Source organism: Anopheles funestus, chromosome 2RL (genome assembly GCF_943734845.2).
Source record: "Anopheles funestus chromosome 2RL, idAnoFuneDA-416_04, whole genome shotgun sequence".
Taxonomy (NCBI): domain Eukaryota; kingdom Metazoa; phylum Arthropoda; class Insecta; order Diptera; family Culicidae; genus Anopheles; species Anopheles funestus.
Window position 1 is genome coordinate 65,074,076 of NC_064598.1, and position 26,303 is coordinate 65,100,378.

Below are 26,303 nucleotides of genomic sequence, written 5' to 3' on the forward strand. Positions count from 1 at the left end.
TAAACTGATTTAAAATAAATTATGCAAGGCTACATTTCCACATGTTGTGGAGCCTATTATTTTGTCAGAAAGCATCATTTTCACATTCGTTATATTGTTTCTAATATTTGCTAAATCATGTGTATAGAATAAGAAATAAATTCATTTTATAAACATTCTGAACATTTGCCTAATGAAGATCACTTACATCAAGGTTATCATTTAGCTATGCCAGTGTAAGCGAGAACAAAATTTTCAACTTAAACACAAACATGGGCATACATTCAAATCTCATCTTATTAATTATCGACTTATCTGGCGAATGAGGGGGATTTCCAAATGTTTATAATTTTTCTCGACCAGTTCATGGCACTCACTCTCGCGCCAAGCGTTCCTTACCTAAACCACCCAACCGATGCAACACATGCGGCAATGCAGCAATCTCACCGTCATTAGATCGATGAAAATCATTTAATTAAAATGCAATTTTGCGATTTTCTTACCAGCTACTAGCTTGTTCTAAATAAGCCCACGAAGATAGGCGCGTATGGGGCGACCGAGTGGTTTCAATTAGTGGCAGAATTTTGTTTTATGTTTTGTTGCTTCCGTTCTATAACTTTCATGCAGGCTGATTGAGGTGCATGATCAGTCGCTGTCAACCGAGAACAAGCTCCTCGGCGATACAGCTTGTCTTGCTGACTTCCCCGAAGGTCTGCCGGTTGTTGGCCCTCTTAGCATGCGTACCGCACTACGCTGAAAACCGTCTCAAAAGCTCGTTCGTGATCCACGAACTGGTTCGATTTCAGCGTACATTAGAATGACACCACCTGTTTGGACACGTGGATATTTGATGGGCGCGCGTAACTGGACACGAAAAGTGGTCAATACACTTTCGTATTGCCATAAACGTTGAAAAAAAACACCATCCGTTAAACCATAAATGGAGGCTTCTGGTGATGAAATGTGAGCGTAAACAAATTCACTAAATTGGTATGCGATTCGTGTTCCTCGGAACAATACTAGAGTTAACTGCGAACAGTGTGTAACTATTCGCAGAATGGCAGAATATGACGACCCTGACCGGCGATAGTTTTTATTTTCTGTACACGAGAAAAGTCATCCGATCGTCACGCAGATCTTTGCCCGCGAAACCACACCATTGAAGTCCTCGACAGTCCGCATGTCCGCATGGTACTGCGATTAGGTGACAGTAGGCGACAGAATGGACAATTGCTGCGTGTCGAAGTTGCGAATAACTGGGTCAAGCCGCGATGATACAGCTGACCTATTCCTTCCGAACTACCAAAAAACCAGCACCACAAACTAGGGCATCAAAGAGTGGACTTACAATTCGGTGCTCCTGTTACCTCCAAGCTGTTCAGTTCAAATTGGTCGCGTGGTTTCATGCCCAAACCTTTTTTTTTTTATTCATAAAGAACGGCCTGGCCGTATTGCTTCATGCCCGAACCTGTCCTAGGCTAAAACGGATGAAGAATTCGTCTTTGTGCGGACATAATGAAGATACTACGTGACTGATGTGGTTGATCCTTTCAGCAAACCGTACACTCAAGCTGCCACTTTTTCACTCAGCTACCAATCATTCATGTCCGATCATTGCAAGCTGCTTAAGCTGCAATGACATTTTGGTGGCCAAAGGTACCTGCCCAGTGTAACGTGCGTCTGGAGGCAAGACGGTTAATCGCTGATGGTTAGGGTAACTGCTGACATGGTACCGGTGTTCGTTGACAGGGTTCCACCAGAAAGTGTCCCCCCGAGTGTACTGCACGCATGACCCTGTACGGTGCGAATGCATGTCGCGACGGAAGCTGTGGTAATTAGCAGTACCAACTGTGGCCGGCCTCACGAACACATGAACGATGTCTGAGCACGCGACCAAGCATCCACCGACAGCAAGACATGACGAACATGATGGTGAAAATGTGATGAAACTAACTGCAAGCTAGTGAAAAGTAATGGTCGATGTTAAGTACAGAAGTTACTTTCATTGTGGGATCGCATCGAAACTTTCAAAGGTCCACCGTTTGATTACCATGCCAAATAACTTATGCTGTCTAACGTTATTCTTAACCGAGGTCACACAAAAGGAAAACAAGCAATAGTTAAGAACCATTTAGTTCTGGTCATTTGTACTATGTTAGTTTTGTTTAACGTACTTTCCTTCTCTTCAAAACGTGATCAATGTTTTCTCAAGGGTTAATAGCGTAACGGCTTCAACGTAACGTGCGGTAACGCTTCTAACTCAATTGACAAACGATCTGCATGCACAGTGGGATGTCAATCGTAATATAATGGTCCATAAGATTCATATTTTCTTCTGGTTAGAAATCATCAAACAAATTCATACTTAATATACAATAAAAAACAACACGTACATATATTTTACAAAATTGTATTTTACATACTAAAATATTATCAAATGACACCAAGCACACATTTCGGTTTTCGTTTAGTTTCTTCGAAATTGTGATTCAACAATATTTTTTTAATACGTTACAACAAATAACACTTTTTAAAATAAAAACATTATGACAGTTTTTAAGAATTTAAAAATAATTTAAAAACTTTAAGTAGGGTTTGAAATGTCATTCGAATTTCGTACACGATCGATTCACGCAGACCTCGACCAGTGTGCTTACTTCCAACCGTTGCCTTGGATTCGAAGCGTACAAACAAACAATAACAACAAAAAGAGACGCGAAAATTTCGGTAGTACGGTGTGCTTGCATCAAAAGTCGTATAGTTCAGTTCAGTTTTTAAAAAGAAATCTTTCCCCGTACGAAAAATGATAAGTCGGGCATGTGAAAAGAGTGCCGGCAACCATAAATGTGTATCGCAATGTAATCGTGCTTTCGTACATAAAGAGAACATTTCACGTACCGCCACGACGCCATGTCGGCCAACGACCTCAACCTGTAAAAACCGGAAAATAGCTTAATGCCCTGTACATTGAAGTAATATGTACCATTCGAAGGATCTTTCACTTTCCCAGCTTTTTGGTTGATATATTAAATCTAACAAAGTACTATTCGATCATTGCACTCAAACAATCGATCTTTCGTGATAAAGCAACAATGGATGATTTTGATTCCGCAACGTATTCCATTGAATCGGAACCAGAGCAAAAACGAGTATCCCTTGATGATGTTATCTTGCCAACCGTACGACGCAGTGCAATACAGATTGTTTCCCTGTCACCTCGCCGCCAATCGAAGCGTCCTGTACCTTTGACTACTGTCGGTGCCGACAACAGCACGATGCAAGTAACGAAGCTAGTACTGAAGACGCCACCGGGCAGCCCAAAACGCCAACCTAAAACACCCGGCATAATAATAAAATCGATACAAACGCTCGCTGGGCCGGGTTTGACCGGGGCTGGTAATCTTGAGCGTGAAAGCGTGGTGGCGAAAACGAACAACGTTTTAACGGAAAAACGAAACATGCCCATACTAGCATCAGAAGATCCGGCCTCTTATCGCATCATACCGATACTCTCTCCTCAGAATAAAGATGTCAAAAAAGAGTTCGAAGTGCGACGAAGTGAACGTGAGCGTGCAACGAATGATTTTCAAGACTTCCTGCGTGAAAGCTTTAAGGAAAACAAAACTCCCCCCTCTACACCACCCCCTCTGTCATCTGTTCCTGCTTCCTCGTCAGCAATTGAAATCATCCGTAGCTCTGACAAGGGATCTTCAGACGCAGACAGTACATCTGTAATCAGCGTAAATCAACTCAAAAGTACCGGCAAGACTGGTATTCAAATGGCAACGAAAGAAGAAATAATAACAATCAAAACTCAGCCTGCTATTCCAGACGCTCAATTAATGCTTGCAACGCAGCAGGCCGCAGCAGATCAGTATACGCTGCTAATACAAACACAAAAACCACCAGAGACTATTCGACCGTCCAACGAAATGTTCACAACGGAAAGTATTAAACCGTCTCAAGGTGAGACAACAACACGTAGTAGTATTATTATGCATCCACCTCAAGTTCTGAATCAAGAATCTCAAATTGCTGTCGAATTAGCAAAACCACCAGTAAGTAATGCTACGCGCGCCAAACCATCCTCTAAACATGTTTCTGGTAGTGCAAAAACTGGCGTAGTTGAAGAAGCCAAGAAAAAGGAGAAATCTTACGATCCTGCAAAAGCGCGCGAATTTATGAAAGAGCAACAAGCGAAACGACGTTTGGAGAAAAAGGAACCTCCTATTGGGACAGATGGCAGTTCCGTTGAAAAGGATCTTATCAAGCAGCGGCTGGAAACTCTACGCCAAAGCTCGCAAAAGTTGGTGACGAAAAATTTACAAAAAGCCCGCCAACGTTCAGTGTCTTGTGCACCGAAAGAAGCGCCCAACATGAACAGAAAAATCCCAACGGGTAAAATCAAAGGTCCAGCTTCCGCCCAATGCAATGATCGTACATCATCAAATCGACCGTCGATGGGATTACGCAAATTTGCCTCCACACCAACATTGCGATTGATAAAGAAACAAAAGGACCCGCCAGAATTAAAGCCTGCAAACGCACCAAAACCCACAGAAATTGCACTGCCAGCGAAAGAATCTTCACCAACCGTTTCTAAGCCATCGTCAGCTGGTAGTCGAGGTAGTGATGCGCGAATAGGTAAAGACTCTTCTACCGGTAGATCGGCCAATCCATCCAGCGCCAGTTCGGTGAGTAAAGCAAGTCTTAAAATTGGCATTCTGCGCAAACCGGACAATTTGACGTTGGACGATATTGCTCAACCAAGTCCACTGAAGGAATCGCAAGCTGCTTCAATACCACCAACCACCAAACCAAAGGTAAACGCCCAGCTAATAGTGATCAACGCCGACCAAGACATTACAGAACCCGCCAAGGAAGCAGAAAAAGAATTGAAACTCCAAGTGCCAGATGTAATGCTTGTGCCGACAACTGCCAGTACACTGCCTGTAAAACAACAACACGAAAGCCTTGTGGCCCCTGTGAAGGATGAAGAGCATTCTACACCAGTGATACCTCAATCACTGCCGATCAAGAACATTCCACCTTGGCTAAAACAATCCCTACGTCAGCCTGATCCGTATCCATTTATATTGGCAGTGAGGAAGAAGCTTGAAGCGGTTCAGAATGTCCGAGAGGAGAACAAACCCACCAACAATCAAGAACAAAAGATAATGCCACAAATGCCCAGCTCACGATATAGTTCTTACATGAACGAAATCGAAAGTGTGCCCTTCATCCGGAAGAAACCAACTACTGATGGTCAGCATGCTGAAGTAAATGTTCTAAACAAACGTCAATTCAGTACGGGTCATGATGAAGGATCATCGATTGTTACTAGGATATCACCATATTCTTCACCGAATACTACGTCCGAGATTAGTTCCATCAAATCCGACATAGCTCTGCCACTGCCTCCTCTGCTCAGCAGTACCAAAATCGAGATACCGCACGAACCTTATTGCCCCACTAAAACTGGTGGTCCGATTAGTCCGCTATCGGTGGATAAAGTTTCCCAAATGAAAGTCACTACACCGGGAAACAATACCATCAGGTCACCAAACCACAACGTCGATCTAAAGCCAGTGGAAATCAGAAGAAACGAAAAGACTAGACCCTCAAGTCCACCGCATTCTCATGGCATCGTTCAACAATCGCTTAATATGTCTAACATGGATCGATCACAGAAAGAGTTAGAATATCAACGTTTATTGGAGTCATTTAATCGAAGCTTGACACACGTGATCGAAGTCAACCAACAGCTCTACTCGGCATTAAAGAATGTTCCAACGGCGGCAGTAAATCCACCATTCCCGCAGGATGTGCTACGAATACGCGACGAAATGACGCAAACTTCCCTAGCGTTACCACGCATTCCAAAGGTCTCCGTTGCGGAAAAGGTTGATTCTGCCCCGCAAAGTACTAAAGTTTCTGAAGCTACCACAACTACTGCTTCAAACTATAGCGACGACTTTGAGCATCAAAGTCAAACAGAAGCACCACCACCACCACCGGAACAAACACCTAACGATACAGTAGCCTCATCCTCCGCATCATCGACGACAACCTCATCGTCGGGTAGTTCATCATCATCATCTTCTGCAAACAGCAGCGCGAGAAGCGACACTGGCGATAGTAATACGAAAAGCTCACAGTCCCACACAACTTCATCATCCTTCAATAACGATCGCGTAGCGTCACCCCGAGGCGTACAAAATCGCCCAGAAACTAATGCCACCGACGATGAACGAAAAGCAACTAGCAACACTACAACTGCGCATTCTAGTGACTTCGATTCTCGATCATTCAGCCTTTCGGATAGCCATAATAACACGACGAACAATCATCCACCGATGCCGGAAGAATATTTACCATCGTTCGAGGAGAGCTTACGTAGGAAACAATTACCGCTTGATATACATGAATTCGACGGACAAAGGAAGAGCAACCAAATAGAACGCAATATTGAGCCCAAGGAAGTCTCACAAGAGAGCAGCATAAGCGAGGAAATACAGCATAGCCAGGGCGAGGAAATCTCCTTTAGTTTTAAACATGGGGAACATGCAAACGATCTGAAAGTGAACTCTGTGCCATTGATTACGAGTTCTTCGGATGAAAGTATTATGAAGAACGACTCGCAGACAAAAACGAACAAGGATACGCTGGTTTACATGGAGAATGCTGATGCCACTATCAACAGCGATCTTCTCACTGCCATGTTCAATAGAACTGACTTAGAAGTGTCGATCCTTTCTACTACCGTTTCGGAAACAAACCTTAGCTATTCTTCGATTGGTATGGTAAGTACTCAGCTCTTCGTGTAATAATACTTAGGAAATAATTTTAATATCTTTCTCTGTAGTTTGATCAACTAATTCAATCCGAACGCAGCAAAGAGAACCATCTGGTATCGCGTGTACATGCGAAACAGAAGGCCTTACTTAATCGCGCCAAAGGACAACTAGCATGGCTGGAATTGCAGAAGCAGCGCTATCGTGAAAAAGGTATGACGGATCAAATAACGGCCGTTAAAAAGAAACAACGTGCGATATTGTTACGGCTCCAAAAGGATCGATCGGAGTTAAATCGGTAAGTGGAAGATAAGTTCTTTTCATTTGTATTGCTATGACTTTAACTGTCTGCTATTTGCGTTCTTCTAGGGCATTAAAATCGTCCACAGAATCGTCGCGTACCATGACGGCTAATGATCCTGTGTTGTCATCGAAAATGGTCGATAACAGACTTAACTCGTATTGTTCATCGCCGGTAGCCAATCACTCCGGTTCGCTTACATTGCGCAAATCATCCTCTAATATACGTATTACCCGCCAGCAACACTCCCGTACACCGGAAAGTCCAAATCGAAGATTAGCGGGTACGACGACAACAACTACAAGCAATTCTATACAAATAGCTGTACGTGGCAGGGAACTGGAACCAAACGATCGTTTGGAGGAGTAAGTATTGTATAAGCCAAGCTGTATTTTTGAGAAAACATGTACTTAACAAGTGGTTCTCTTTTCCAGCATTTTATTGAGAAGAGAAGAAGAATTAAGAAAACGAAAGGAACATGTACAGCGTTTGCTCGAATGGCATCGTAAGCTGGAGCGCGAAGAAGAAGAACTGATTGCAGTAGAGGATCGATTACTAGCTTACAATACTCGCAAGTTGGATACTGCTAATACTTCGTGCCAGGAGATAACCATTGAAGAACGAGTACATAGAATTGAGAAGAGTTTAAGAACTTTACAGAGTATTCCACCTACTGTTGTTCGAAAAGTAGATGATGGTATATCCATAACTCAAGAACACGAAGGACGTTCTTCCAGTGCGAATGTTAAAGAATCGGAATCAGAAGAAGAAATCGTATTAACCGGAGGAAGCAAATTAAACAAATTTTGGTTCCGATTAACTGGCATCGAAGAACAGCGGTACGAACCGGGACGAAACTATCCAATAACACGACTGCATATGGAAACACTATTCGAAGATGCGAAAAAATGTGTGCTGAAACGTTTCCAAGGAAATGATGGTCATCTGAAGGAAGCGCTTCTAGAACAGTCGATCAAAATCATTCCTCGCAAAGAAGTCGAAACGGATGCGAATACAACGGAAAGTGTGGAAGACACTGCGTCCTTGCAAAGCACGGCTATTGGAGAAGTGACGGTACGTACTGCCGCGCAATTGGCAGAGAAAGAGGTTACAGAAAACGAAACACCAAATGATACAGTAACGATAATAACGGATGAAACAACGAACACGGAACAAACGGAGACTGTTGATCAAGAGGAACCCGATGCGATGTCAGGTGAATTGCCTCCGATGGAAGAGGTGGACGACAAATGTTTGCTTTCTTCAACTGTTAATGCATGGTCACCGGGTAGTAGAAAAAGCATCGAATCAGTTGAATTTCACACGCTGGAAGAGACACCAACGCAGTATCAATCGATCATAGGGAACGAACCGGATGCCACGATGGAAGAAGAACCGGTGAAAAGCGAGAGCTATTCTATAACGTTCGAGGATCAATCTGTTGGTGACGTTGAGGCTGGTGAAGAAAGTCAACAATTGATCGAAGACATGTCCCTGCCACCACTGCTGCTCAACAATACATCACTTAAAATAGATCCGGAAGATTCTGCATCAACCAGCAGCTGTGAAAGTAGCGCTACGGTTGAATTGTCCGTTCCTCTAGCGACGGAGGAGAAAATACTAGAAGATATACCTACCCAGGATGGAAACGATTTAGATACGATCAGCAGCGATACAAGCATTTCAATCGCACAATCCTTGGATGAATCAAGCGATAGTAGTTCCGTTTCCAACGTCACGACTCCAACAACCGTTACACCCACGATGTCAATAGAAACTAACGACAACAAAAATGTTTCAAATACACACAAAATCCAAGGTGACGATAGAGAAGATGTCATGAAAATTATATCTCCTACGAAGAGTACATTGATTACTTTGGAAACATCGGAAAGTTCTTACGAGGAAGAGATATTTCACACAAAATCCTCCAGTGCTTCTGGGTCTGCGCATGGTACTACTTCCGAGTTAGCAAAGAGACTAGCTACACTGCACGATGAGTTGGAAGAGCTGAGTGAAACACTCGAAAGAACACCTTTGATGAAGTCCCCTGTAACAGTAGCTTCATTTGCAACCAAATCGGACCATTTTGAGGATCAAAACAGCTCAGAAGAAACTATCACGTTTGAGTACGATGAAGATGGAGATGGAATTGGTTCGCCCTCGGGTGATCTTACGAAGGACGTAGATGGTAAACCGACGAACGAGGCAGCAGTGAACCAAACCTCTCCAAAAATAGAAGTTAAGCTACGGTCAAAAGGAATGGGCAACAGTGATACAATGGCGATCGTTGCTGGTTCCAACTCAGTGTACAATCGTGACTATCCAGTACCATCGCAGCAGTTGTATCACCATCAACCGGAGGGCATGTCGACGTCATCATCAGTTCCCAACATCGGTGTTCGAATGCCAGACATTATCAACGAAGCAGAAGTCCTTCGTCGTCAACAGCTACAGATCGAACAGGAGATTAAGGAACTGGAGCAACAGGTCGGATTTTTCCGTGAAATCCCAAACAAACCACCACCACCGTATATCCCTCCGGCTAACGGCAGTCCACTAGCGTTGCTATTTCCTTCCGAAACTCGAATCGACGAACTGATCGATGGACGTGTTGAAGAATTGCATCGTGATCGCATCGCACCGGAAAACTTGCACTCAGACCACGTGACAAACGTGTATGAGAAGCTGATTCTGGACATGTGCAAAGAATTGTATCACGATTTGCGTCCAGCTGATCCGACCGTTTCTTTCCGTACGATACCGCATGACAAGCGGCCGCTCGTGTTCCACAACCCTCCCGATGCGTTGCGCTGCATGAAAGATTATCTTCGTGTGAAAATACGACGAGTATTGAACGACGCACAGCTAGCCCTGCAACAGCAACAGCACCAGCACCAACAACATCAGCTGCTGCTTCACCATCAATTACAACAGCAACATCAGCAACAGCATCCACATTTGCCTCACACGCAACTGCAGCATCATCATCTACTGCAGCATGGTCACTGCACAACCACGATTCCGTTTCTGTACGGAAACGGTTGCGCCAACAAGCGTAAACCGGATCAAGTCGACGAAATCCTTAAGCAGGAAACACACGACGACGACGCACGCTGGACCAACTTCGATCGAGAAGAGATCGAAGTGAAAGATCGCATTACAGACGAGTTGCTGAAATCGCTACTTGCAGAAGCGCTACAGGATATGGGTGAAGCGTATGAACGTAAGTGTGAAAACGAAAGTTTGATTCAACGACAGGAAAGTGCCATGTAGGAACGGTTAATGCATTTAAAACGATGTACAAATGACGTATTTTATATGCGGAGTACGATCGCTAACAGAGAGCACCCAACAACTGTATGTGATAGCAACTGATTATAAATGCATTTGTTAGCGTTATAGTTTCTTTATACTCACGTGCGTACAGTACGTTTTGCAACTTTAACGACTGATTTTAAAAGGTTACGCGTAACAGTCGTGTAGCAAGAATATCAATCCGACTGTTTATAATTTGCTCAAATTTTACCTTACTTAATTTTTACCACATAGAAGTTTCTTTTTGTTATTGTAAAACTTGCACGTCTAATAAAAAAAGGGATTTAAAACACACAATTATTATGTTTTACTTTGTATAGACTGAAAGAATCATGATTATAACATAGGAGAAGATTACTGAATGTAGTTTTGTATTGAAAGTTGGTGAGCAACTTTCGGCCATTTTTTCAGGATATAGAGCAAAACATTTCCTTCCGATAACGACAATTTAATTATTTAATCATGGTGGTTTATTTGCGTTTACTTCTATTTCATTTACGGTCTTCTATACAACAGCTAGTTTCGGGTGTGAGAAGGGTATTATTTTATTCAAACGCCTACTGGCCTTCTTAAGCCATTGCAACTTTCTCCTTTCTTTCCTATATCTCACATTGTTTGTGGTGTAGATTTTGAACTAATTAAGAGTAACAATAAAAAAATTCCGCAATACAAGCAAACAAAATTGAACTTATCCATTTAAATATGATGCCATTTCCATCATCACCTCAGTGCTGAGCAAACAATCCTTTAATAAATGTTTAAATTAGATCATCAAAGCTAACGAAAGAAAGTGGTTATTGTTTGCGCGCTCAACTCAAACACCCACTTCAATATTCATCTGACTGGTTGCTGAATATTTATATATTTGTTGAGCGTTTAATCAAATGGCATCTATAAGATACAAAACGGCACAAGGAAGATAAAGTATGCAGCTGTGTAGTCTTTAACGTAGGATATACACTCAGAGACTCGGAAAGAAGATAATTTTTGCGATTTTTTAAAAGAAACTTCCTTATGTATTGGGTAGCCGGCAAGGCCATTTGGAAGTTCATCCATTTCAGAGTAAGTAATAAAAGATATATAAAAAACTTGTGGATACTACAGGGACTTTTATCGGAGCGCTGTAAAAAAAACTATTTTGCGGTACTCACTTGCATTGTGTCAAACAGCATCGGTATCCAAAAATTTAAGTATATTTGAACAGCAGATACTGAACTCTACTACTTGCGGTAGTGGATTTGGGGATTTTTAATTTTTGACAAAATGACAAACGATTAAAATTGAACTAGAAAACTGTTTAAATAATATCTGATTAAAAGTTCAAGCCATTTCGGTTCACAGATACCGATGGATACCGATTTATAACAACATATGACAACATTGAAAATAGCGTTTTGACATGGCGATGAGTTAACTCTTTCGGCTGTAATTTTGTTACTTGTGGATATATTTTTGAGTCTACACCAGATGTTCTTCACACCTTTTGATAAAGAAAATTGAAAAGAAATATTTTCCTTACAATACCCTGGCTGTATATCCACTTATTCTTAAGTAGAAGCTTTTATCTGATTGTAAGAAAGCACAAAATCATGGACAATCCTAACAAGATTCACAAAAGGAAAAGTCTAGCAAAATCGCGTTCAAAATTCAGTCCCCATTGCTCATCTATAATCTAATGCTCATCCGTCGGCAGGGTAGATCGAAAACAAAACGCAAGTCTCACCCTTTGCTATTAACCTCAACTGTGCGCACATCGGCTACGCGTAACTGTTACTAAAAGCCAGTAACGCTTCCACTAGCTACTAAACCGGTTAACTTTAACAATACTTGAAACGCGCGTGTGTGTGTGTGTGTTATTGCAGTTTTCCTGCCGTTTACATGTTGCTTACTGTTTCGTTTAGCTTGTTTGAGCTCGCTGAGTTTCCTGCTATTGCTTTATCGGGAGGTTGTGGACTGTACTGTTCAATGCATAGCATTTTTGCTTTCAACTGTAGACTCTCAGCCCAACCCACACGTCTAATACTAGGTAGCGTAAAACGAAACCATAAAGGCTTGTGCACCAAGCAGTGTGTACTGTGAAGCGTTCAATTAAATCACGGTTTATAATATCCATTGCTCGTGCAACTTCGTAACACCTGACAGTTTGCTACAACATCGTAGCATATTCATCATTCAGAAGTAAAACGATCAAAGTATCAACAAAATGACCCCAACATAAAGAAAGACGCTGCTTTCAGCAATCATAAATGATTTGAAACATGTTTACCAAAAATCAAGGGTAGCGGTTGAAGTTTACGGACAGCCATAGTGTGTGTTGGTTATTACGATGGGTTTGGCCTCGTTTGCGTGATTATATATGGGGATGCTTTTGGCGCTTCGAACGTGCCAGAACGGATATTAACTTTTGATCGTATGCTGTCCTCCGTCCTCCTTTTTCTGTTGCTTTTGTCTCATAATGTCAGCATCCCTGAAAAAAAAATACCTTTTTCAATAATTGCAACATCTCTGCGTGATAACAAGGATAAAATGATTTCCTTTCAATTGTTGAATTGGTCGATTTTTATGTGATAGTACATTAGGCTGGATTTAATTCAATGTTCTCCTCCATGCAATCCTGCAGAAGGTTCTTCTAGCTTCTACATAAAAAAAATTAATGCTTTTTTACTAAGCATGATAAGTATAGCCCAACCGGATAAAGAATTTTATTAATCTGTGCAATTTATCTTAAATTCAATGTCTGTTTTTTCCAAACATAGATAGTACCTGCACGGCGTAATCACACTATATCATCTAACAGCAATTCTAATCAACTCAAATGAAATATGAACATTCAACTTCACACCCGAACCGATATCAACGGTTGTGTTTCGATAAGGAACTACATCCAGTGTGCTTGTGGTAAAAAATAGGGCTATTCCACCTACCGCTGCTTCCTTTGCTCGTGAGTAAGTCCGTCGTCCCGTTGCTTCGGTTGGCCGGCATTCTTTTTTTGGTTCTTTGCACGCGCCAGTTCACGCTGGTTTCCACCTGCAACGAAGATTGTAACATATTATTTATATGCATTACTATCGTTAAAGAAAGTAAAAGCAAAAACTGATATTAGATGCGCCTTTCTTGGCTGGAACGTGTTTGTCGCTGGTGTTGTGCGCTGGCGGTTAAGGTAAAAACATAAACAAAGCCTCCTTCTCTTCCGCCTACTTTGACAGCATCAAACACTTCTTCAGCATGCTGCCATACCGCTAGCCGCTTATTCAACACGCCTAATTTACATACGAAAGCCACATACAACTGTAGGGTTAGGAACTGGGCGCGGAGACAGTTTTCTCCTTGTGAAGAGGATTATTTAACATCTTGCCAAAGACTCGCATTAGTAAAGTGCGGCATCTCCAAACGAAGCTTTCGAATGTGCCAGAAGCAATGAACAATGTCATTCGACAGCGGGTGGGATGGTTCAAAGCGAATCTACGCTATAAAAGAAACGTAATAACCCATTAGCAGGGGACCACAAATTGAACCAAATTCCTATCAACCTCCCACATTGATTATTTACAATTTGGAAACATTCTAACATTTCACAGCTACAAAATGCATCAGCTTCAGTGAACTCAATAGTAGACAGAAAACATTACGTCGCACATAGACAATTTCTACCTCTCCTGTTGTGTGTTACCATTGCTTCAACAACGAATGGTGCAGCCATCCACGCATCTATCCGTCTTATCCGATAACACTTGTTTCGTATGCAACGATGCGAAATATTACAAGATTAGCTCTACGTAGCATACTTACGGGTCATTTTCTATTTTAGAATCGAGTAGAATACGCCAAAAACAACTCTCACTGCAGGTAAAAGCGGTCCACAAGTTTTAACACCACGGCACTCGAATATGCAACTAATCACGACGGGACGAAATATGTACACGGACGTTCAAAAATGCACCGGAACTGTGATTTTGGGTGACGGAAGTTTCGAGAAATCGTGCCTTTTTTACTTGATCTACGGCGAATAATGGCTTTAGCTACACGACGAGTGTACCCCAAAAGTGAGAAGGTAAAGCAGGTAAGCTCATGATTGTTTTTCTGATCGGCACACGCTGTCATTCCGGTTTGACAGTTTAGAGCAACACATATTCGAGAAATTATTTCAACAAAAATGAAACGAAAGATTAAATATGATGAATATTTTTTATGGATTTATGTTCTGTTCAGTCCATAAAATAATCCTTAAGCAATGCATATCATGATTAATAAATGAACGTGAGAGATCTTAAATCGTCATATTCAACAGGGTTGTCAAACTTAATTTTAAAAACGACCAAATAAATGCAGCTCTTGCAAGCATGGCGTTATTGTACACATTCCGCGATTTGTAAGATTTCGTACTTGTCCGATGATTTTTAATATATTCAATCATATCTTGGTCTATTCTTGAAATATAAAAGTAAAGTCTTCAGTAGTAAGTTATGCACAACTTCTGCCATTTTTGGCTTTCCTTTATTTTATTTCCCTGTAGCAGAATAGTCAGTTCTGCTTACAAGGGTACGATTCGGATTTGATACCAAGCCCTAACGCATAAGACCGGCGCCGTTAGCACACATACAATTGAAACAACTTCGAAACACAATCTTAGTATCTTCCCATGGTAATTTTATTTAAACATAAGTTAACATTATCGCAACGTGGTGACATTCATTTCCAGGGAAAAAAGGATTACTAACTAAACATTCATCTTTAACATGTGCATGGTACTGAGCGGGAATACAAATTATACAACACCTGTTTCCTGTGGCTTGATAGTTTTTTTCAAAGAACATTCGTTAGCGTTTGGACCGATCGAAAGCAATGAGATTGATAGACGATCTCTAAATTTAGCTTTAAAAAACTTCTATTCAATGAAGAACAAACGCCAGCAATTTGATTTCTCCTCTGAACGAACACGTTTTAGGGATCAGTTCAGCGCTTTTTAAAACACAACATTATGTACAAATAGATGGTCTGTGTACCATTCGTATACATAACTTTGATTTTATCATTAATTCCGCTATCATTTGTTGTATGCTTTTCTGATCTATATGGAATTGTGAAATCTAACCAAAGTAAATCTAAACGTAAATTTTCGTAAACCCATTTCGTTGTTTGCCTCCATTTCTGTGGCAAACAAAAACCTTGGGCCAACTAAAAGGATGAACTCAAATAAAATCCTGATCTGGATAATTTGGACGCTATATCAACAGTTTATCACACTGTAAATTTCTCATTTTTTCACATTGTGTTGTGCGTATATTATTTGCTTAGAAAATTGACGACTGGCAGTTGGAACAAAAAATACAGTACAGTTTTCGCTTAGCGATTATATCCTCGTTTGTCTACACGTCCCTTCGATACAAACAAATACAAGTGATCAATCTAAACAACGTGAAGGAAATCACCAATTGGTAACACACAATAAAAGGCGACCGGTAGAAGACAAACAATTTCGGTTGCTGTTATGCACAGTTGCACATCGAAACGAAAGGTTCTGAATCATCTCCAACAGTTTTCACGCGACACTTCGTATGGCGCCGAAATGGTGGCGAAAAAAATTCGTAAAACCTAACTACTAATATTCCACACTTCGTAGATCCATTTCATTATAGTTACACGACGCTTTTATCATACCTTCCCTTATCGAAATCACTCTCTAGCGAAGCTTGTTTTAATTTTCATGGGCTTATTTTTCGTGCGTTCTGCCATTTAATTTCCATTACAACTTCCTAGTTACAACCCGATTTAGCCCCCTTCTTAACTACGCTGTACACTAAGTACAGCCCTTGTGTTTCTTCAAGGGCCATCGCAATAAAAACACTCGCCGTGGGGATATCGCTTTAGTTATCAATTCCTATTAACACTAGTAGTTGCAAATTTCAATGTTTATTTTCCTGTTGCCACGACAGAAAAAAGCTGCCATACCACTATCTACGATCATTCGTACTAATCGCTAATTTTTGATTACCCTTTCATAGTTTATTGGTTAAAAATTTTAAAAAACAAACACCCTCCATTCCAGTTCCTTCATTAAAAAGTCAGAACAAAGTTGATGAGTGCATTGGTTGCAATGTTTGTTCTTTTGTTTTTTGTTCCTCTCCTCTAGCCGAATGTACGTCCTAACAACGAATACGATTATTTATGATACTTAAAGTAAAGTTAACTAGTGAAATACAAATAAAGAAAAAAATAAAAACCCTTTCATTGACACTTTCTTGAGCAAAATCCTAGGCCACATCTGCTTGTTGGTTATCTCCGCATTGGTTTTTCCTGTAAGAAACTGAACATGAAATATCTCGTCCATATAAAACGCTCGGAATTTGACAAATTTGGCCTCATTCTTCTTACAGAGCAGTCCAATTTCTCCCACAGGAACCAATACCGGAAGCAAACCGGCAGACCGTTGACCTAAACGCAATTGGAAAACAATTTGCGCACAAAAAGAAGCACAACCTAGCGCATTGCAGCATACGACGATTCTAGTACGGATTCTAGTTTGAATTTAACGAACACAGCTCGCAATTGGTTTGCGGACCACAGAGTCCGCCACAGGACGGTGGCATCTTGAACGCCAACACTCCAGCCGTCTGGAAGTTGGCATAATTGTTCCAGCAGGCAGCGGCGGCTGCCGCAGCAGCTGGCACTTGCCACAGCGCTGCAGCATTCGTTGCCAGCTGTTGTTGCTGTTGTTGAAGCTGCTGTTGCTGCTGCTGTTGTTGCTGCTGTTGCTGCTGCTGTTGTTGTTGCTGCTGCTGCTGCTGCTGTTGATTATTTTGTTGTTGGTTTTGTTGAGATTGCGGTTGCTGTGGCTGTTGTTGTTGCTGCTGCTGTTGTTGTTGCTGCTGTTGCTGTTGTTGCTGCTGATTCTTTTTGGATTTTGCTCGGGAGGAACCTTTACTGCGGGTGACAGCACCTCCCGGGGTTTCCACTCACATAACCTACAAAAAAATGAGAAAAACCCCTTAATACATCCACTTGTTGAAGGTATACAGTGACAAGGCACGAACCTGAAGTATTTGTGATGCTTCAAACGCGGTGCCGGGCAGCAGAATGACCGGTGTCGAAACGTGCCCGGCCTCGACGCAAATCATGTTCGGGTACTCATCATCACCAAAGTCTTGACATTCGCGTGCCTTCTCCATCCACGGGTTCCACACGACCGTATCGGGGAAATTGTACTTCTGCAGACGCATCTTGCGCCCGGACACAACGTTCGTGATTATGTGTTCCTGGGGCGTGTGCTGATAGATCCGATCCGTCCATTCGTTGATTGTCACCGCGTCACGACCCTCCTGATAGATGGCTCCGTCCCGTGTCTGTAACAGGTTGGAAGGAAATATTTTAACATCGCGCTTATTACGAAAATCAGCTCGAGGATCTTACCTTATCGATGAAAGTACAACCGTTCAATCCCGTGATCTGACACCGGCGTACGTCCGGCACCTTTAGGTAAGTGTGGAGCAGTAGATTAAACGAGAAGGTCATGTCTTTACTCGGGTTGTACACGCCGATGTGAAAGTGGAGTTCTTTCTCGCGTAGAATCAACCGGTACGTAATACGGAAGCTGCGGAAAAGAAATGTAAAGCGTAGTTTCGTGAACGATTTCACACCCTTCGAACAACGGGCTTACGGATAGTTCCACATCGAGCGGGTTATTTCGTTGTCCATTAGGCTGAAGACTGCTTCCACGTCTCCACTCGGTAACCGTTCCGGGGCACGCTCCAGTGTCCATCGTACCACTCGGCCAAAACCGTGCTGTGGACCAAAATTCCAGGGACCAAATTGGGCTGCAAGAATAAGTGTTGTCGAAACTTATTGCAAAAACTTGTCCCCAAAAACTATTAACTGATAAATACTTACGAAAAATGAAAGGTATACCACCACGGATTGCCTTCTTCCCATCAAAAACTGCTAGTTTGCTGTAAATAAGAGTAAGAAAAGATATGCTTTGAATTAAAATTCCATTTTATTTCATAAAAAATTAACTGTTAAATAATAATTAGCAACCATTTATTTTTTGGCCACGATTTATGGTGAACACTAGCAAAGGGTAATGTTGGGCGAAGATCTGCACCAATTCAATTGCTCTCAATGTAACTATTGGAATACTTCGGGATCATTATACCTTCAACAGTTTAGCACACTTTTTGTGCTTCCGGTCTGGTCTAGTGAAGGTATGCAATAAGTGCGCTTGGAAAGTTATATTCACCGCTTACTCATTAGCTCATGCGTTTAGGAAACGATCAATCGAGAAAGATTTAACGATATTGTACGATCTTTCCTCGAAGATATTGCGCAGGTATGCTATGCAAATCTAACTAACATTTGCTTGGTTCAGATCAAAATTCTTAACGTCGAATGAGGTTATAACTCTATTCTTTTCTCTATAAAGCTTTTACTAAAGTAAGGTATCAACATTTTAGGCTTAGAAATGATCATAAATGATCACTTTTTTATTACCTATGCACGTTATACGCTGTATTCTACCGGATAATCACTCAACAAAACACAAGCATCTATATCAATTAATTATTATTTGAGTAAATATCAAGCTCTAGGATTTTGAAAACATTAAATGCATATTTTATTTCAATTAACACTGCCCTACGAATTCTCAAAACAACTAAGTGAATTACGAGAACAATGTTGAAATAAAATTCACAAAACGTAATTAAAAAAAGGTCTTTCAATGCCATAAGAAGAATTAAGAAGTAGTACGGCTATGTACATAACTATCTGGATTTTAATACATGCGAAACTGAATCAATTCGGGTGACGTAAGTTCTAACATTACACCATCTTCCTCCTATTGTGATCCAGATATGACCAAGGGAAGAAAGTATTTATGCCAAATAAGAAGGTGGTAAAGACATCATGTCAAATGAACTATAATTTAATCATTATAAATGCGTTGTCATGCGTTACTACCAGTCGATCATCTGTAACGCTGTAAATGTATTTCGATCAATGAAAGTAGGAACGTGTTATCATTTTCCATTCATTCATACGGGCAATGACAATTTAAAGGGCTTCTCGTACCACCTTTTATTCACCGATCGGCAACTGTTTCCTTGGCGAATCGATGAATGAAATTGTCACGCTTATCAATTAAACAAGGCCGCTGACGGTGGCGGTCAGCTGTCAAAACACTCACCCATTCATCTGTTGCGCATCCGAAGACCTTGCACAACCGGAAATGGGTAAGCATACGAGCGTGTAGCGTATGTTGCTGTATTTTGAGCTTTCATTCATCGAACCGAATTGATCACCTGGTTGCTTTTAGCACACGAGCGATCAGTGTTCGACTAGATCGGCATCTGCTTGCGGTGAAATCACCGGAAGCGATAACGATGGGCACGTTCGATATGCTTTAAAACAGTTGAGAGCCCATGTCGATCGGCAATTATAGGGTCCCCATCAGCTGCTACCGGTACCGGTGGCTTCAATTTTACAACCAAGACAGTTGTCTGGGATCCATTGACATTGTCCTGACCGTCCGCTTATATATGTTTTGTGCTTGTCAATAAAGCGAATGATCATGAGTGTCACTTTTACCTTCATCTGGTGATAATTAGCTACAAAAATTAACGAACTTTAACTGAAATTTCAACAACTTTCTGTACGTGTAGAAAGGCACACGCGCATATTTTTTATGAAGTTATCATACAGTGCACCTGATCGCGTGCAACTACACGTTGAGTACCTTTTTCATGGAAAGATCTATCGAGAAGCTTACATCAACACAGCATCCGATCGCAAAAATACCTCTGCTGAACAGATCAGGTCAGTTTTAACTACATCTACAGTGAGATCTTGCACTAAACCTTTTTGTTTTTTTTTCTAACGAAAGCACCCATTCCGAATCACGCGTAACGACGCGATCGCCACGAAGCGCCACTGACCATTTGGACAACTTTGTACAACGGGAGCGCCACAGATGGTAAGAACGATGACAGACCTTTTTGGCCAACTTTTTTTTTGTTTCTTCCCAATTGTTCCTCACACACTTCTGGGCCCGCTGTCGCTATTTCTCTATTGCTACCACACCACGTTAACCCGCAACAGTGTAATTGTTCGTATGGTAATGAACGGTCCAGGATAGTTAATTACTTTTTTCAGCAATCAATTATCGAGTTACCGTTTAACGCGCACCATCGTTGTTTGACGCCTGTAGGATCGGCCACAAGCCATTCCTCTCTTTTAGCTCTGTTTCATTCTCTTTGTTCCGGTTTTTGCTGTTGCGTCCGTTGGATTTGAAGATTTTTTTTCTGCTCCCTTTGCGTCTAAAGAGTCATCTCAGAACCCGTGGCTTCACACAACCATTCATTTCGTGCTAGCCCGTGCTAGCGGATGAGGGAAAGTACAGTTTAGGGTGGTAGATTTCCCCTCCCGCTAGTACCGGGGTTCGATCGTGATCATAATGTATGGTGTATTTTTTTAGTTCATTAATTTTGTCGGCCCCTAGCTTGGAGCTCATCAGGCGAAGATCGTCATTTTAGAGGGCACCCTTGGTGTGGATGGTAATTTGATTTTTTTCTGCTTATGTACCGGAATATGTTTTTTTGTTGTTGTTGTTGTGGATAGTTTTTTTTCGGTGTACAAAAAAGTACAAACGTTCGTGGTGCAAAATTAACGACAAGGAACCCGCTCCAAACTGTCCGGACGTTCATGAGTTTCCAAATGCTTACCGTTAGTTTGCAAGTGGCGTAAATTAAATTGTACTTGACGGTAGCTGGAAAATTATAGGAAAACCTGCCTTGCGAGAACGTTGCTACGGCTAATGAACAAATTTAATTACAGTATCAATACTTAGTACAAAATGGTAACGAAGTATAATAAAAATGTAAGAAACAATATTATGCTTCTAAAATCACACAAACACAAAACAATTAACAGAAAGACACTTTTGAGAGTGTGTGTTTAATATAATTGTTTAAAGTTAAAATAATTGATCATCAATTTGATCTTTCGATTATTATCGTTTAAAGAGAAAGATCAAAATGTTTTTAATTTATCAGAAAATTAGATAAGATTAAAATTTACTTTAAACAACATAACAATAATAATATAATGTAATAAATACTTATACAAAAATATTCAATAATACTTTAACTTAATAATACTTTAACTTTAACTTTCGCAATAATACTTTAACTTAACTACAACAATTGGTACAGGAGCGCACTTTTCACCTACAAATAATGAAGTTGCACTTTTAACGAATTTTCTCAAGTCTGCATCCTAAACTTAACCAAAAAAAAATACTGTTGCTAAGTGTCTATTTAAAGAAAAAAAACGTTTACATGACAAACAGCGGTTATCATACTCTATCATACGATGCTGTTCGAGTGAAATACACATTAACAACATATACTATTAACTTAAATTTAAGTGTACAGTCAATTAGAAAAAAAATGCGTACACAGGCACACATACTTTGCAAGTAACCATTAAGACGAATTGCGCTGCTAATGGAAATAGAAGAGAAATTCAAACACATTGCCAGCTAAAGATTTGGCTGGAGTACCGGTCACTCACTCAATGGTGGTTGGGTTTCTTCAAGAAACGGTTTGTTCCGGCTGTTTGAGAGCAACTTCATACAACTCCTTATGCCGTTTATATACTTTTAATTATTTAGTCAACGAATAAAAAATCGCAAAAGCCTCCCCCATGTACGGTCGTAGGGCATAAATATTCAGAATGGAAAAAATGTAACACACCAAACCGGTACTCATTATCTAACCGAACAAAAAAGAAATAAAAACATTAGCATCGAAGTGTTCAGTCAAAATAACGGAAAGACGCTCTCCCTTTTTAACTGTCGTCGGCGAAGGGTCCAACGACGATCGTTTGAGTTGTTTTACATGTATATCATTTCAAGTGTCAGGTTGTAAAGTGTTTATTTTACTTCTCTGGCTATTTTATAAGCCATATCATGATAGGAACTTTGGGTAAAGCACAATCCAACAACATGACCGTTGTGGGTTCGAACCTCAACAGGTATGTGTTCGCTTATTCGATTATGAACAATTCCAGTCATAGGTTAAGAAAGAAGTCTCTCACTCTCTACTTGGCTTAACGACCTCTTAGATCACGCCGGCCATTTCTTTTACCACGTAGCCGGATAGTCAGTTCTTGCTATCGGGGGACGGTCCGGATAGGATTTGATACCCGGTCCTATCGTGTGAAACCAGCGCTGTTTATCACATACACCTCCAGGCCACCCTACATAACAATCATGTTTAAATAAGAAAGATTTGAATTAATTCGAAATTCTAGTACGAACAACTTCTTATGCATGTTTTGTATCGATCGTAAGAAAACGTATTCATATGTATGTTAATCCGTAGTTCAAGAAGAACAACTTGTCGTATCCAAAGAACCATGTAAAAAGGGGATTTAAATGGATAACTCATTACGATCGATAAGAACATCTTCATCTCCCACTTACGTATATTCACCACCTAGAACAAAGCAAATGTTTCTTGCAATTGAACATCACCCAACAAGCCCACCCTACCGGACACTAAATAAACGAATGGGTTTTAAAATTTAACAGTTACTGTACATCTGGGCAAAAGAAACTTTTTTCGCTTGTATAGACAGGGCAGAGGAAAGGAAGTCAATTACTCATTTCGATTCCGGTTATACAGTATCAACTGCCATTAGTGGCACTTTTTTGCTCTTAAGTCGTGGAAATAATTCTTCACCATTTTTTTTTTTGCTGCTGTTGGTGATCCTTTCTCGAGTGTTTTCTTGACAGTATCGCTGCCTTTTAAGATGGATGGGTATCTTTTTATTTTTTGTTATGAATTTGTTTTCCTTGCAAAAGGTCTCCGCGTCTAATGACCATCGTTTAACGGCTCATCACATTGAGCAAATAAAGCCCTACACAGTCAATCAGTGAAGGCAATGAGCGCCGCACTTGAAACGCAAATTAAATATACCTAGAACAGTTAAAAAGATTCTCTGACCACCGTTTTGGGGATCAGAGTGAGAAATGGATTCTAGAGAAATTGGTCGTAGCAATAGAAACCGTTCCCGTAATCCGATTATAATGTAACATGAATGAGTCGACGAATTGTATTACATCAAAAAGAGATTAAGTTTTCTCAGGAAGAGAAAACGAAACTGTTAGAATGTTCGTCAAGTATCATTGTAGTTGATGTAAACAATCAAGCTCAATGTAAAAACATTATCAATTACCATGTGGCTTATTAGTGCTTGGTAACATGAATCAATATTTTCCCAAGAAAACTATGGAAATTAATGATCGAGATAGCGCTAGCAAAAATAATAATTAGGATGAAGATTTTCACATACTCAACAAAATTCACATCCTGACTTAAGAGTCTTGAGTGAGACTTAAATTAAAGTTAAATGATTTAATACATTTACCAGTTGCATATACTCGTTACTGCTGTAGAATCACAACTCCACATTCAAACGAACGATTTAATTGAATACGAAATAAAGCGATTTTCATTGAAACCAGTTCAAGGCGAATTTTATACAAATTATATTTCATTTTCAAACTCTTAATTAAATGCTGTGTATCTTGAATTCTCACAATGTAGCATAATTAAATAGTGGAAAGTAATTGATTCAGAGGAACAGGAACATATTGCCCTGCTAGAAAATTTAATAATGAATTTGCGAGAAAATTATTTTTCTGGAAACTGGAACCGTAATGAATGCGTTGAACTACATCTTTTTTTTATCATACAAAGCTTCGAGAATAATTACTTCGTTCTACTTTGTGTAATTGTGGATTTGATAAATTCCTGTTATAATGCAGCACAAGACAAACTGCTTCCCAAGAAAGCCCAAATTTCAACATGAAAAGCTTCGTGTATAAAAGAAACTTTTAATGTTTAGTGTGTTTGTAGTTAATAAGATCGTTATGTTTGGCCTTCAAACAGCGACTATAGGTCTAATGTTTATCTACAAATCCTTTCTCTGTGCCCAAGCCCTTGCCGTTTCGCTGAATGGATAAATCGGCCTCGATCATCGCTGACGGTCGTTTTTTCTTTAAATTCGTCTCTGCAACATATCGTTTTTTTTCGCACTGCGCTCATCGTACCACTCTCGGATGACCCGTCGAAACGTCAAGTCACTCGTACGCCATAAATTAACCAACGCTAAAACATGTGGTTCTTCTCGTTGCCGAACGTTGTCGGCGTCTATGGCAAATGGTATAGCTGTAAGCGCCCTCCACCTCCTGCTCGAGGCTCACGGTCAATTTCCAAAACCCTATTGCCCTTTTGCCCTGCGCTCCGGGTCCTTCCGGGTTGTCGTCCTGAATTCCTCGTTTTTTTTGTCATCGTTGCGCGGGAGCAAGAAATGTTTATGTACGTCTACGAGAACGACCTCCGAGTGGTGGCCATTTGTTTCCCGCTTTGCGTTCGCCTTTCTTCTCTCGCTCTCTCTTTATATCTCTCTGTCATTCTCTCTCTCTCTTATTCTCACACACACACTCTCTGGTCATGTTGGAAAGTGTTCGTCTGTCTGTGTTGGTTTTGTATAGAAAGTGTGCAGAAAAAGCACGTGGTGAAAAACGCTAATGGCGCATCTCGAACCGGAAAACCCCCCTGCCGAAACGTGAGCGGGTGTACGGAGAATGGAACAAAACGGAGCCTCACTCTGCCCCCCCTCCCCCCCCCCCCCCCCCTTCTGGGCGAAACACGTTCGAGTGCCCACAACAAAAAAACAGCCAACATGACAGCATTTATTTACGACGCGAGACGGTTGTGAACACGTGCATAAAAACCAAAACAGAGAGAATCGGTCGATACGTCGGGAGAGCGCACGAAGCGAGAGAATCGGCGAAAGGGGAAAATGGTTTCGTTTTTATGCACGCAACAGTCGGACCGTGATGACGCCAGAACCGCCACCGTTTGTCCATTCCCCGGGTATTCTCCTTTGGCTGTCCCTTTTCGGATGCCAAGGCTACCGTCCGGACGCCCTCTCCCGGAAGGGCGTAGATAGAAAAAGCAAATGCACCAGTTTGGCTATATATCTGTTGGATTCATAGATGTTGATAAGTTTTTGGGGAACTAAGAGCAATTTATATTATATTTCTCATCCATTTCTTTCAGACTAAAGGTTCAAACAATAGATAAAACGATCAAGTATTATTTTTAATGATCAACTTTCATGTCATTTGATAACTACAACTTCTATTATTCTTTTATTTAATTCATTTTCATAGTCTTTCCTAGTCGCTTTTATTTTATTTTTGCTTGGACTTGCACATCCTTTTATTTTTTTTAAACATTTAATAATTATGCAAATTTAAGTATAGTAAGTAGATATGTTTAATGTTTAAGTTTTGATTTATTTTTTTATCGTTTTTTTCAAGCATTCCCCACTCGATGGGACTAAAATATTTTCTAATGACTCTATTCCAGCAAACTTTCAACCGGTACACCACATGACCATGCCCCAAAAACGTATTTGAAAGTGTTCAGGAGCAAAAGAACGCCAGCAAAGCAAATGGTGAGCGTATAAAAACACAACATCGATCCTCCCGTCCGGGCAGCACACCAGGGCACAAGGTGAATGGCGCAATTGTGAAGAAAATGAATGCAAAAAGGGCAGCATGAAAAACCAAACAAACTTTAACGCCGGCTCCATACAGCCCCATTCACACTAATACAAACAGACGCTCCTCTACATGCTCGCAGCTTGTGGCGCGGGTGGTCGAAGCGTTTTTCATGTGATTCACAACGCTTTTCCGAACGTTGTAAGGAGAAAAAACCTGGGGAAAATTTTTGCACGTAGTTGTGAGACCATGGCGCTTCATATGGATATTGCGGAGTGAATAAATAGTTATCTAAAGTGTGTGAGCGAGAAGAACGGGAAGCGTTCCGAGATGGCCATACCAG

At 40.9% G+C, this 26,303-nt stretch overlaps 3 protein-coding genes across 5 annotated transcripts in view; 1 reads left to right on the forward strand and 2 right to left on the reverse strand.

Annotated features, from left to right (window-relative positions):
* Positions 1 to 2,589: 2,589 nt before the first annotated feature.
* On the forward strand, positions 2,590 to 10,682 carry LOC125765537 (serine-rich adhesin for platelets-like). Its single transcript, XM_049430789.1, has 4 exons — positions 2,590 to 6,782; positions 6,845 to 7,071; positions 7,143 to 7,439; positions 7,509 to 10,682. The coding sequence occupies exons 1-4, from the start codon at positions 3,072 to 3,074 to the stop codon at positions 10,348 to 10,350; spliced, it is 7,077 nt and encodes a 2,358-aa protein (XP_049286746.1). The 5' UTR covers positions 2,590 to 3,071; the 3' UTR covers positions 10,351 to 10,682.
* A 157-nt stretch (positions 10,683 to 10,839) lies between these two features.
* LOC125765609 (putative SERF-like protein) lies at positions 10,840 to 14,459 on the reverse strand. The gene is made up of 3 exons (XM_049430938.1): positions 14,182 to 14,459; positions 13,317 to 13,419; positions 10,840 to 12,859 (listed from the first exon to the last, which is right to left on the reverse strand). Exons 1-3 carry the CDS (start codon positions 14,186 to 14,188, stop codon positions 12,790 to 12,792), a joined length of 180 nt encoding a protein of 59 aa, XP_049286895.1. The 5' UTR covers positions 14,189 to 14,459; the 3' UTR covers positions 10,840 to 12,789.
* A 559-nt stretch (positions 14,460 to 15,018) lies between these two features.
* Positions 15,019 to 26,303, reverse strand: part of LOC125765599 (uncharacterized) — a 40,062-nt gene continuing 28,777 nt past the window's right edge. For all 3 annotated transcript variants that reach the window (XM_049430928.1, XM_049430927.1, XM_049430926.1), the window contains exons 4-8: positions 18,277 to 18,335; positions 18,047 to 18,203; positions 17,800 to 17,980; positions 17,424 to 17,732; positions 15,019 to 17,354 (exon numbers count right to left, since the gene is read on the reverse strand). In XM_049430928.1, coding sequence (XP_049286885.1) covers positions 17,346 to 17,354; positions 17,424 to 17,732; positions 17,800 to 17,980; positions 18,047 to 18,203; positions 18,277 to 18,335 — 715 coding nt within the window. In that variant the 3' untranslated portion in view covers positions 15,019 to 17,345. The remainder of the gene's footprint in view (positions 17,355 to 17,423; positions 17,733 to 17,799; positions 17,981 to 18,046; positions 18,204 to 18,276; positions 18,336 to 26,303) is intronic.